Genomic DNA, 14,679 nt, shown 5'->3' on the forward strand with positions numbered 1-14,679 from the left:
ATCCTGACAAATCTCACACTCTTACTATGTCTCTCCGAAAAGATCGACTGGACAACCCTCCCATCTACTTTCTCAACAATCCTCTCCAAGAAGTTCTGTCGCTCAAGATTTTGGGTCTCACTATCTGCCATGATCTTTCTTGGGAAAACCACATTTCCAAGCTGGCCTCCAAAGCCAGTCGCCGACTGGGCATCCTCCGTCGTGCGAAGTCCTTCCTCGGCACACCTGAGCTCCTCACCACATACAAGGCTTTCATCCGCAGCTCAATGGAATACTGTTCTCCCCTATGGGCCGGTGCTCCTGCCTCACACCTAGCTCGGCTTCACGCTGTTGAAACCAAAGCTTTCAGAATTATTGGAATCTCCCGCGATGAAGCTATCTCTGAGGGCCTTTCACTCACTCACCGCAGGCAGGTAGGTGGTCTTTCTGTCTTCTACCGACTCCTCTCCGGCCTTGCACCCCCAGCTCTCTCTGTGCTCTGTCCCCCAAATATTCCTACAGGTCGCACAAGATCTGCCAGCAACCCTCTGATGGTTAAACTGCCGAAATCTCGGCTCTCTGCTCACCTTCACTCTTTCATTCCTCTTTTCTCCCGCCTCTGGAACAAACTCCCTCACTCCCTTCAATCCCACTCCTCCCTCCAGGTCTTTAAAACAGCTGTTCACCACCATCTCTTATCTTCCCCCATCCAAAACCTTGATCTTTTCTACCCCCGCTAATTCACCCCAGATCCACCTTGTTTGAAATTCCAACTTCTTTCCTGGAAGTCCTGGCAGTGTCCATATGTTTTATACCTCTCCCACCGCCCCCTTCCCATGCCCCCCCCCCCAAAGCCCTCGCCCTCTCTCAGATCTCTCGATGTCTCCATGTCTCTCGGTCCCTGCTCTCAAATGTTGTGTTTGTGTCCTTCCCCCTCTCTCCCCATCTTGTCTACCGCTCCCGATGTTATATGTTTTATGTGTCGGTTTGTCTTTCTGTGTGATTAATGTTCGCTCTTTCACGAGCCTCGATCTTGTATACAAAAAAAAGAAAAAAAAGAAAAAAAAAAGTAAAAAAAAAAGAAAAGAGGAAAGCCAATGAAGACACTGAATCTGAAGCAGGAGGTAGCAGCGCTCCCAAAAGGCCATGTAGGAGATCATCAGTAGAGAAAAGAGTGTATGATACGGAGTGCATCTTCTGTCGCAGAGACGTATGTGAAGGGGTCTCATACACGTGAAAAACTTTCACAAGTTGTTCAATTCAGAGCAGATGAAAGATTGAGAGAATGTGCAATAAAGAAAAATGACAAGGATATGATAGCGCTTACCAGTAGAGATATTGTGGCAGCAGAAGCGTGTTACCATTTCTCATGCTACAGGAATTACAACAGAGAATGTATACAGCCTGAGGTTGAAGGTGCAGATGGACCCGATGACACAGATGATTTTGCACAGTATCAGAGGATCGAGAAAGAAGCATATGCAAAACTTCTCACCTATATCAGAACAGACGTAATCCCAAACAAGACCATCATACCAGTCATGTCACTCACTGCTAAATTAGAAGAATACATGCTGTCTGATGGGATTGATTGTCTAACGCAGTCCACAAAGAAACATGTTCATAGAACGCTTGAATATGAGCTGGGGAGTTCGGTGAAGATATTTCCAGATGACAAGGGAAAGTTGGTGATGGTACCAGACAATGTATCATTGGAAGATGCTGTCTTGCAAAATCAATGTCTGCAAAGGGAACTCAAAATATGGAAAAACAAAGTGAAAGACTCCAACAAGATCATAGATCAAACATCAGTGACAATTCGTACAAAAATCAAAGACGACATGAAACCCACACCCTGGCCATACCATCCATCAGATGCTGAGGATGTAACACCTATTCCATATGAGCTGGAGCGGTTTCTCATTGGGCTGCTAACTGGAGACCCGACAGGTAAGGTTCAATCATCTAGGATAACCACCCTGGTCCAGTCATTTAGTCAGGACATGATATATGCTGTGACACGTGGAAAGCACCAACCACCAAAACATATGATGCTTTCGTACGCAGTTAAAACTCTCACTGGCAACATCGAGATCATACGCACACTGAACAAGTTCGGACATGGAGTGTCTTATGACCAGCTAGAAGAGAATGACACAGCCCTGTGTGTTGAAAAGTTAGCAACAGAACTCAACCAGCAAGTTGCTCTTCCAACATCCATCAAACCTCATATCCATACGCAGTTGGCGTGGGATAACATAGACAGACTTGAAGAAACACTAACAGGCAAGGGAACATCACATCGCGTGAATGGAATAGCAGTGCAATCCAAGATCTATGGACCGCTTCCTCCTCCCAAACCAAATCTTCCACCAGCTAAGAAACTCAAGAAGAGGACCCTTAATATGGAGTCCGAAGAGCTAGAAGTATATGTAGCTGGTGCACGTGTGGGTCCCCAGCCTCTCCAGAATAATGACAACTTTGTCTTAGACGCCAGAAAAGCATCCCAAGAGGCCAATGGGATGCGAATGTCCTTGTTACAATCACATTAAACAGGAATGTGTCACCCAATTTTGTTCTCTTCATTGCGTTCCAACATCTGGACAAAATGTTGCACAAGATTACCCTACACCGCAACGAAAAGGTGCAAAAATTCATTGATACATTTCCACTATGTCGAAAATACGTGGTGGTGCGATACTTTTTTCCATGTGTATACTTGCAAATCTACTGAATGCCAGTTATTTTCGTGCATATTTTGTGCATAAAGTTGTTGCTATGATGGCAGCCATTTTGTGAAATTGGGCGCCATATTGGATTCTATCTTCTTGGATTAAAGTTCAGATGATGTATTTCATACTTTAAGAGAGTTGTAAAGTCTTAAACATCTCAAAACGCAATGCTATTTGTTACAAATTCCTACAAGAATATGAAACATGGTGTTTTAAATAGAAAAACATGCATTTTGGCGGCCATTTTGAAAATGAGGTGATAACACCCATTTAGCTACATGGTTGAATTTGCTATCACATATTTTCATATTCTAGGTGTAAAGACCTATCCAAAAATCAATATTAGGCTTACTCCCTCATTTTGGTACCAATGGACCCTATTTTGGGGGTCTGGCTGATGGCCTATATGGATACAGATAGTTTTATTTTGAAAATTAATACCAACGATGTTTATTCAGACATGAAAAGAGACATTAATATCTATGACACGAGTAATTACAGTCCAGAGAGTGAGTTGTTCTCTTCTAAAAATAAAAAGGTGATTGGAAAGTTCAAGGATGAATTAGGAGGAAATGTTATGAGTGAATTTGTGGGATTGAGGTCAAAGGCTTATGCTTATAAATACATTGTGAATAACGTTGAAAAGACTGATAAGAAGTTAAAAGGTGTAAAGAAAAATGTTATTAAAGAAACAATAAACTTTAAGGATTATTATAACTGTTTAACAACAAAGAAAGAAGAGTTTAGAAAGATTAATGGAATAAGAAGTTATAAACATCAATTATATTCAGAAGAGATAAATAAGAAAGCATTAGGAGCTTTTGATGATAAGAGGTTTATTTTAGAAAATGGAATTGATAGTCTCCCTTATGGTTATATAAGTATATAAGTGATAAGATATATATAAGTGATAAGATATACATAAGTGATAAGATATATATAAGTGATAAGATATATAAGTGATAAAATATATAAGTGATAAGTTAAAAAGGGGGGTTGGGGATTTTAACGGGCTACCGCCGCCTTTTTTACTATTATATAAATGATAGAACCAAGTATGAACCAGACTAAAGAGTGGAGGTGTAATCAACCTTGGTATATAAATGGAAAACGTAATGAATGTGAAAAATATCAAATAGGTATAATTGAAAAGGCAACTGGTAAAAAAGTTCACAAAACAAATAAGAGAATTAATTTAAATACCGGTGAGTTGGGTAAAAATGATGAAAATATTTTTGAGTGGACGGAAAACTTTGATGGTTGTCAGGAAAATATATACTTTAATTTAAAAATGGTATGTGCGAGAGGAGGCGCTTAGACAAGAACATTGAGGGAGGTTTATCATTTTATTTTAGCTCAGTTAAAATATCTTGATAAAGAACCAAACTCAAACATATTTTTTGTTAATGTATTAGACGGTGAGGAGAGTTGTAGGAGAATTAAATGATTTCCCACACATAAACAAATATTTGTAGGGTCGTTGTTTGAGTGGGTCAAAGATGATTCACCAGATGATATTAAGAGTAAAAGGTTAAAAGGTCTATAAGGTCAGAAGAATCACAGGTTCACACAGAAGGACCATTGTTTAAGTGGTCTAATGAATAAGGATAACATGTCAAAAGGTTAGAAGGTTCGTAAAGAACAGGGTGAGAGAAATAGAGGTGTTTAGGGGCAATGAGGGAGGGGAAAAATTAACATGTAAGTGAATGGGGATTTGGGGTGTCCCAGAACCAACATTATTACACTACTCACCTCACTCTCAATTCATTTGAAGCACATGTTTTTATTCATTTAACTTTATTGAATTACTGTCCCCACAGTCTCGTTGGAATTATTTATCATGCATCATGTACTCCTGCATTGTGCAATATTCCTTGTATATATTTTATGGTGACATGTAGCAAGGAGAAAATGTAGGTGGAAAGGCCTGGAGGTAATGAATAGTGATGACAAATCACTTATTCTTATGATGTGCAGTTTGTTAATAGATGTCATTGTGTCTGCATCTCTAGGTGTAAAGACAATGCATTTCTTTTGGAAGGCCGCACCTTGGTGAGACTAAGTGAACTGAAAAATGATGCACCGTTCACTTACACATATGCCGTTTGCTTGAATGAAAAGGATGTATGTCATGAGTTCATTTACAAGTCTTCAGAAGAATGTCAATTCAAAAGAGTCTTGCTTATACCTGATAATTGGCCAAGAAATGGTGAGTTTTTGTTTATCGAATATATTTTCACCTAAATGTGCTTTTTCTTGGCATGATATTTGTTGCAATGTTAACATATTGATATGTTAACATGCAGAATCCAGACTATGCATCTGGTTGTGTTATTTTTTGGTATTTTGTATATGAAGGCATGAGCTATTTTGAGGACTTTATCTTGTACAGTAATCCTTTCTCATGATATTTCTGATTTTGCTTGGTGTACCGATACACAATCATCTACTCTTTAAAAAGCTACTGTGGGCTCTGTATCGTCCACCAGCCAAGTGCTAGCAGACATGGCAGCGAGATTGACATATTTTCCAAAATAATTGCAAAGACAAGACTGACTCTGCACCCAGCTCCTATCTTGATAAAGATCGGACCTAGGCTAACATTTCAAAGCTGAGTGTTTTACGTGTTGAGCTATCTTGTCAGGGCATTAATTGGCATATCAACTCTGTCCTCCCCCTCCACCCCTTCCCACCCTGGTGTGCAGGTGCATGGTTGCAATTTGATGACGTTATTTGTGCTCCTCCGAAAGGTGGCATAGCAAACCTTGCAAAGAATGTTAAAAAAATGTTGTTTTCTTCTGCTCCACATGAAGATTCTGAAAAGGCAAATGGGAAAATATGGTCTGGAGGAATATTCTTGGACCACTTCCTTGAAAGTTTGTCTACTTCTCTGTTGGAGGGAAGAATTGATTTTGCATCATGGCTCCACAAATTTAATTCATTTCGTCACACCCTCTGTTCAAGCTCTTTGTCTCGTTGTGCCCAGATTGAAACTTGGGAACTGCCAGATATACAGAAAAAGGTGAGAATAAGGTGAACCTATCACAAGGTGATGAGCAATGTTCTACCGCTTTATACTTATCCGTTTTATGTTTTTCCACATTGTGAGAGATAATGTAAATGTATCTAAACTGAACATAAAAAGAAACTTATCACTTTCATTTTTTGAAATGTGCAGCTTTACAAACACGTTTCTTCAATTGTAATGGCTGATTATGTAACGGGTACTTCACTTCAATCACCTGGTTGATCAACAATGGCATGCTTGAGTGATTCTGTATAGGGATCTTCCCCTTTAAATAATGACCCTCATAATGAAATCCTTCAGTTCTCGTGGTTAGACATTAATTTACTGCTGTCTATAGTCACTCTCGAGGCTTCTGACAGGGAAAACAACAAGAAAATTCAGATGCCACGCCTGACATCTGAACAACGTTTAAGGGCAATTGGGATGCGTGAGGCTGGTGTAAGCCAGCGAACAATTGCCCAACGTCTTGGTTGCTCACAGCCTGAAATTTCAGACCTGGTCAGGCGTTACAGTGAAACTGGAACTGTGAATGATGGTCCATGAAGAGGAAGATCACGGGTAACCACCCCAAACCAAGACCGCTGGATTGTGCTGCAGCATCTTCGTGATCGTTTCCACCCTGCGACGCAAACAGCTGCAGTGACAAAAGGTCGCCACAACAACCGCATCAGTGTCTCTACTGTGTGGAGGTGCTTGAGAAGTCGGGGCCTGGTGGCAAGACTTCCTTGCAGAGGTCCAGTGTTGAACGCAGTGCATCGGCGGAACAGACTAAGATGGTGTCTGCAGCATCGCCGCTGGACACAGCAACAGTGGAGTGCAGTCTTGTTCAGCGATGAGTCCAGATTTTGCCTCCATGCTGCTGATGGGTGTCAACGGGTATGGCACAGATGTAGGGAAAGGTATGCATCATGCTGTATTCGCAAGATCAATCGTTGGAGAGGACCCAGTGTGATGGTATGGACCGGCATTTCCACCCGTTTAAGGACACCTCTGGTCGTCATCGAAGGCAATCTCACTAGTCAGCGTTATGTCAATGAAGTTTTGAGACCTCATCTGCTGCCATTTCTCCAGGCTCATCCTGACATCGTAGTTTTCCAGCAGGACAATGCTTGACCCCATGCTGCTCGCCTGTCCACCAACTTCCTCCAGGAACAGGGTGTTGAAGTGATGCCTTGGATGCCTTGTTCCCCTGACCTCAATCCCATTGAGCATTTATGGGATGAGTTTGGTCGACGTCTTGCATCGAGGAGATCAGCGGCTGTCAATCGGCAAATGCTCCTTCAAGGCTTGTAGGAAGAGTGGGACAGACTTCCCCAGGACCGCATCAGACGCCTGGTACAGATCATGCGTCGGAGGTGTACAGCCTGCATCACAGCTCAGGGAGGACACACACGATATTGAGGACTGCTGTCATTCTGTCCTTGACTGTTAGGAGTGTTGTGTCCATTCCTGTGTCATTTTGTTTTGACTGTATTCAGGTGTGTGCCTTTGTGTTGCAGTGCTGTGACTTTTGTTGCACCACCCCTTGTGATGTTCATGCTTTTTATTTTTTTGTGATTGAGGCAACCTCTTGTTTATTGACGTGTTTATTAAAGATAGCTGAACTTTACCTCTGTGTTCAAATATTTTTCATTTTTGAGTGGAGGAATTCAATGAGTGTCCTAGAGATTTGATACGTTTCTTTTGATGTTGAGTATATTTTTGTTTTCATATATGTTTTGCTGGTGGAAGAGCTAAATGATTGAGGATTGATCATCGGGCTGGCCTGTCATACCAGATTCAGAGACCCTGACTGGAGTCAGATGCGAGTCACATTTTTAATATGACTCACGGCTCTATTTGAGACCCGTGAAGCTGAAGACATGACAGGACCCATTACTCAAACCTTTAAATTTGAGTTGTTAAATCTTTAACTAAATAGAGTTATTATTTGAGATGTTGGATATTTAAGTATGAGATCTGAGTAAGGTCGGAGCTGGGGAAGGGTAGAGGTTAGTAACGTTAAATATCTTTTCCGTAGAAAGGGTAAAATTGAATGGTGGGCTAGCCTGTCATACATACTTCCTCTTTTCCTGTTCGTTCATTTCCTTGCTTATATACAACTGTTGCCCTATACTCTTCGTCGTTTGTTGTTTGTCGTCTCTTTACCCCCTGTCACCTTGCTCTTCCATGATCCTTGATCTTGTTTAGACAATAAATGATTGACATGATAGAAAATGTGTGTGGTAGGGTGTGACCAGCAGGTTAGCATGCCAGAATTGCATATTATTTTATTGGAGAATTTACTCCAAAAACCCGTTGAGCTTCGGGACCCAAATTGAGACTCAAAAAGGACCCAAAAAGGACGAAATTATTAGATTTTAGTGAAGATCCGAATCTGGATAATATAATTTTTTAATGGTTCTTCACCATTGGCAGGGTCAAACTATATATAGCATGGTATCTCAAAAAGTTATTGATGCATTCCGTCGAAACTTGGTGGACAGGTTGGGTGTGTGATGAGGATGAACCAATTCAATTTTGGTGAAGATCCGGATCTGGATCGCACAATTTTTATTTTATTTTTCAAGTGGTTCTTCACCATTGCAGGATGGGGCCAAAAAGATTTTTGGAACGATATTTCAAAAAGTTGTGGATAAGTTATGACAAAACTAGGTGCATGATTTGGTTAGGTGAAAAAAGCCAATTAGATTTTGGTTCATATCTATATCTGGCCCATCAGTGGGATACAAAACATAAACGGTTCAGCCTGATATATATACCGGTATATATATATTTGTATACAACATCGAGGCTCGTGTTAAAGCTAACATTAATCACATAAAAACAAACTGACACATAAAACATATGATAAAGGGAGTGGGAGACAAGATGGGGAGAGAGAGGGAAGCACACAAGTACAACAGTAGAGAACAGGGACATCGGGAGATCTGTGGGAGGGAGAGGGCTTGGGGGGCAGGGGCATGGGAAGGGGGGGGGGGGGGGGCCTCTTTCAAATCAATTGTCACAATTGTCAACAGAAGATTTAGTTGAGTTATGTGCTGTTCTCGTTTGAGTTTGTGATTTGACTTGGTCAAGAAGGACTAGATGCTTGACTTGTGAAGGTAAAAAAAAAACAAAAAAAAATTGTGAAGGTAGCATATAAAAATGATCTCGTCAAGTTGTGTTGCTCCTGGTGTTGGGCCATATGAGCTATACTTGCGGGTGCTCTGGCAGAAATTGGTCAAATAAACAGATGGGGAGATTTGTCAGGTGATTGTTTTGAAAATAGTTACCTGCATTGTTATTGTTACATTTGTAGGGGGTATGCAGTGATTACCTTAGTCCAGGTAGAATTGCATAGGTAGTGTGCTCTGACAGTCGTGAAGAAGAAACCCTCATGTATCATAAGTAGGGATCCAGGTAGACCGTGTGTCGTGGAAGAGCATATCTTCGTTCCCATCACAAGGGGTGGGATATGTTAATGAGCTAGGGATCAATGGTAAATCCCCTGTATGTAATGGCCGCTGTTATTTTTCCTCTGTTCCATATGACACATGCAGCACACACACCTAGCCAGGAAATTGTGCATTAACCACACCAAATATAAACCAACCAGAAGCAGTGCATTGAGCACTACCGCTGATAACACCGACTTGGTGAGCACACAGGCACAGGCTGGGCCATGAGGCCACCCCCCGAAGGGCAGTGAGTGGTCCGGCAAAGATTGGCACAAAGACTGCTAAGATGGGACTATGGGATTGCTGGAGCAGGCACGGATGATGTCAGAGCCCCAAGTATAAAAGAACGCTCTGCCCGACATTTTCCTCTCTTCTCTTCTTCGTCTTCTCGTGGCTGGCTCTGATCTTCTGGCTTTGGCGGTGAACGGTCATGATTTGATATCTCGCGCTGCTTCGGGAGTTCACGGCGAGTGGTCGAAGTTTGTGGCGCTCTTGCGCTGGGAGACATGGGTGTTGGTGTTGGTGAACAAGATTGCGAGGACAAGTCCGGCTGGAAGAGCGAGCTGCACGCCAAGGTCGTTCCTGCGCAAAGAGTTTGCGCCAACGAGCTCATTATCACGCGGGAACCGGGACGATTCCTGACGAGATTCAAGTGCAGCTCAGAGCTAAGTGCCCACAAATTAATGCATTTATTTTCACTGTTATTTTTCCCATTGTTTGTATTTGAGTCTGTATGAGGATTGGGGGCGCTCCAGTTAGGGCTTTATTTTATCGTGCATTCTTTGTTACCGGTATTTTCTTTAATAAAGCCGGTATTTTTGTACATTTTAATCCTGTGTCGGCTTGGAATTAATTATCCAAGTGCGAAGACGTCTGGTGGAAGCCGTCCAGGTAAGTTCGTCATCCTCCTTTCCCTCGCATGTAAAGAATACCATCATTTTTTGGATTGAACACCTTGGAGTAAAGCTCGTTTGGTCATCCGTGTCGGCCTGCGGTGTTCAACACAGGGTAGTCACACGACATTATCGACAGGTGACTTTTTTTTAAATCTGGAAGGGTGCTTACAGCATTTGAGATTAATTTTGTCTTTTCAGATAGAAACAACTTCCCATGCATAAAGGAGAGTTGTCATTAACATGATATAGTTTGTTTTCTGTCGTTGGAAAGTTGTTGAATAAAAATCAAAAGTAGGATCGGTCCAAGAACACCACTGCCAAAGTTTCTGTCTGTGTAGAAAACACACTGGACCATCATTAAAATGGTACAGAGTTATTCTTCAGTACACGTTCAAAGTCGTGAGTGATGTAGTTAACTGGATCACGGCGTCTCAAATTAAATCCCAAATCAGAGCCCTCAGGTCTTGAGCAGGATTGTCAACTCATCGTAATTGTTATTCATTGATGCGGGTGTCACTAAATGGGATATTAATCTCATGTCTATGCAATCAGCATCAGGTACAGGACATTAATGACAGATTTAGATATTGCTAATAACACTGATTTTAATTTACAAAAATAAAATGCAACCAGTCATTAATATATCTATTACTAAAAGGAGAAGTGTGTGTGTGTGTGTGTGTGTGTGTGTGTGTGTGTGTGTGTGTGTGTGTGTGTGTGTCTGGCTGTGTGCGTTGTTGGTTGTAATCTCCATTTGCGTGTTTAAGAAGGTGGAACTGAGTCCTCCCAGGTCTTGAAGTACCCACCACCGTTTCCAAGGGCTCTTTTGGCGATCGTCACCAAGCCCCCCCGAATAGCTTCCAACTTCAGTTTGTTGGTAGTAATATTCCCAGGGATGGTTTTGAAGATCTCTGTGAGTTTCTTCTTCATCATTCCCGTTGCTCTAATTATCACTTGTACAATTTTGGCGCTCTTCAGCTTTCAGGGTATTTTCACTTCATTTTCAAGGTCTTGGTATTTTGTAATTTTCTTGATTTCTGCATTGTTTCGGTCAAAATCGCATGTAACTGATACTTCAGTTAACAACAGAGGTTTTTCCTTTTTGTAGGCCTACCTAAGTACTATATATGGTCGCAATTATTGTTTTCTATGTTCACCCTCAATGGGATCATCTTGTAGTATATGAGCGGTACTTCTTTGTTCTCAATTATCGTTTTTGGTTCATGGTTCAGTAAGTTTATGGGGACTGGCATATTGAAGTTTTTGCAGATGTGCCGGTGGATTGATTACTGTACATACCTTGTTGTGCCTGTTGTGTGTAAAGCTGTTCTGACGTTCGTTTTATTTTTACATCCCGATAGGATGTCACTCGTGCTTTTAGTTTCTACCTTACATAATCTACACTTGTCCGATTGACTCAGTCCTGCCCTTTTCTTAAAGGCATTCGTGTAGTGACCATGGTCTTGGGCATTTTTCATACCTCTGCCAACAAATTCGTTTCATTTTCAATTAATTTGTCAACATTTATAAAATAAATTCCACTTTGACATTAATGGGGTATCATGTGCAGCTCGGTGACAAAAAATATCTCAATTTAATCCATTTTAATTTCAGGCTATAACAAGAAACTAAAAAAAGTCAAAGGGTGTGAATACTTTCTGAAGGCACTGTATATGTGTGTTGTGTTAGTTAATGAATATGACTTTGCTTTATCAAATCTACTGTTTTATGATACATAAGGCTTATTGAAAAATGGTGAAACAAAACTGACCCTGCATAAATAATAACTTTTTTTTATTTTACCAGGCCGAGCAGATGTGGAGCGATTTACTCAGAAGACTCGTCCAAGATTTTGTTGCTGACACAAAAAACATATCAAGTCAAAACAGACTTGGCTGTGCTATTATGTCTCTCCATCTTGTTTGTCAATGGCGGTTGCATATCTCTCAAGACCAAACAGAGATTATCTGCACGTCACTGTTTCTACCTCCTGAGTTGGATCATGACTTCATTACTCAGTTCCACAACGAGACGTAAGTATTTTTATGCCTCCGCCGATGAAGTCGACCGAGAGACCTCTCACTTCCAAGATGTTGTGTTCTTTCTTGCCTTGGTGAAGCCAGGACAGCACAGTCTTCCATGATATGTTTTATTGTGTGTGGAGCGGCCTGGCCATGGTTGCAGGTGTCAGTGGTGTCGTCGAGTCTATTTTTGTTGTGTAAAAGTTGTGGGTGGTGTCCACAGCGAAGGCGTGAAAGGTGAACACGATCAGACCTGGGGAATAGTTTCTCTGTGTCATCGACGTGTGGGGGTATTGGGCCCAGGTTGTTGTTGATGGTGATGTGGGCGTGGATGTGTTTTTTGGAGTTTCCGTTGTTTGTTGGGGGGATGTTATGAAAGATGTCACTGAGGTGTCTTTGTCGTGTAATTTTAATGTGTCCAGTGGTCTGTTGGTGGTTGTACATGTAGTGGCATGGATGATTAGGGTTGGCGTATGCCTTTGCAAGGAACTGTGCACCTCTCATATCTAAGTGGTCTTTTTTAGCATTTTTACTTTTGTGTGTAGATACTCGATGTGTGTTGTTAATTAATGTGCAACTTGTGATAATGCGAAGGGTTTTGCTTTGTATGGTCTGCAGGGTGTTGTGATATGTGTTTGATAGGATGGAGGCCCAAGATGAACTGGCATAGTTGATGACTGATATAATGTACTTGCTGTATATGTGTAATATGTATATCTCGCTGTATATCACCATCTGTCAATGTCTATTTATCTCTCTATATATCTCCATCTCTTCATGCCTATCCATCCATCTCTCTATACATCTCTCTCTGTATATCTCCATCTCTCCATGTCTATTTATCTATCTGTATATGTCCACCTCTCCATGTCTATCCATCTTTGCTTATCGCTGTATGTCTCCATCTCTCCATCTCTCCATGTCTATCCATCTTTCTGAATATGTCCATCTCTCCATGTCTATCCATCTTTGCTTATCGCTGTATGTCTCCATCTCTCCATCTCTCCATGTCTATCCATCTTTCTGAATATGTCCATCTCTCCATGTCTATCCATCTTTCTGTATATGTCCATCTCTCCATGTGTATCTATCTCTCTGTTTATCGCTGTATATCACCATCTGTCAATGTCTATTTATCTCTCCATGTATCTCCATCTCTCCATGCCTATCCATCTCTCTATACATCTCTCTCTGTATATCTCCATCTCTCCATGTCTATTTATCTATCTGTATATGTCCACCTCTCCATGTCTATCCATCTCTGTTTATCGCTGTATGTCTCCATCTCTCCATGTCTATCCATCTTTCTGTATATGTCCATCTCTCCATGTGTATCCATCTGTCTGTTTATCGCTGTATATCACCATCTGTCAATGTCTCTTTATCTCTCTATATATCTCCATCTCTCCATGCCTATCCATCTATCTATACATCTCTCTGTATGTCTCCATCTGTCAATGTCTATTTATCTCTCTATATATCTCCATCTCTCCATGCCTATCCATCTATCTATACATCTCTCTGTATGTCTCCATCTGTCAATGTCTATTTATCTCTCTATATATCTCCATCTCTCCATGCCTATCCATCTATCTATACATATCTCGCTGTATATCACCATCTGTCAATGTCTATTTATCTCTCTATATATCTCCATCTCTCCATGCCTATCCATCTATCTATTCATCTCTCTGTATGCCTCCATCTGTCAATGTCTATTTATCTCTCTATATACCTCCATCTCTCCATGCCTATCCATCTATCTATACATATCTCGCTGTATATCACCATCTGTCAATGTCTATTTATCTCTCTATATATCTCCATCTCTCCATGCCTATCCATCTATCTATACATCTCTCTCTGTATATCTCCATCTCTCCATGTCTATTTATATATCTGTATATGTTCACCTCTTCATGTCTATCCATCTCTGTTTATCGCTGTATGTCTCCATCTCTCCTTGTCTATCCATCTCTGTTTATCGCTGTATGTTTCCATCTCTCCATGTCTATCCATCTCTGTTTATCGCTATATGTCTCCATCTCTCCATGTCTATCCATCTTTCTGTATATGTCCATCTCTCCGTGTGTATCCATCTCTGTTTATCGCTGTATATCACCATCTGTCAATGTCTATTTATCTCTCTATATATCTCCATCTCTCCATGCCTATGCATCTATCTATACATCTCTCTCTGTATATCTCCATCTCTCCATGTCTATTTATCTATCTGTATATGTCCACCTCTCCATGTCTATCCATCTCTGTTTATCGCTGTATGTCTCCATCTCTCTTTGTCTAGCCATCTCTCTGTTTATCTCTGTATATCTCCATCTGTCAATGTCTATCTCTGTATATCTCTGTCTCTCCATGCCTATCCATCCCTCCATGTCTATCCATCTCTCTGTATGTCTATCTCTCTGTACATATCTCTGCCTGAAGGCAGGTTCATTATTGCTCAAGTAGTTGTATGGAAAGGGTTATATTGGGTGGTTTGCAATAGAAGTCCCGATTGATTGTTAGTCCAGCAGTTTGTAATTTGTTTAGGGTCCCAGCAATAACTCACATACTCTTCGTGAA

General features: G+C 41.1%; 1 protein-coding gene across 1 annotated transcript in view; it reads left to right on the forward strand.

Annotated features, from left to right (window-relative positions):
* Nucleotides 1-14,679, forward strand: part of LOC144889050 (E3 ubiquitin-protein ligase rnf213-alpha-like) — a 170,254-nt gene that overhangs the window by 25,813 nt on the left and 129,762 nt on the right. Inside the window, exons 2-4 of the mRNA XM_078768858.1 lie at nucleotides 4,724-4,920; nucleotides 5,417-5,733; nucleotides 11,882-12,108. Coding sequence (XP_078624984.1) covers nucleotides 4,724-4,920; nucleotides 5,417-5,733; nucleotides 11,882-12,108 — 741 coding nt within the window. The remainder of the gene's footprint in view (nucleotides 1-4,723; nucleotides 4,921-5,416; nucleotides 5,734-11,881; nucleotides 12,109-14,679) is intronic.

This window comes from Myxine glutinosa, unplaced genomic scaffold (assembly GCF_964187855.1).
Source record: "Myxine glutinosa unplaced genomic scaffold, kmMyxGlut1.1 SCAFFOLD_617, whole genome shotgun sequence".
Lineage (NCBI taxonomy): Eukaryota > Metazoa > Chordata > Myxini > Myxiniformes > Myxinidae > Myxine > Myxine glutinosa.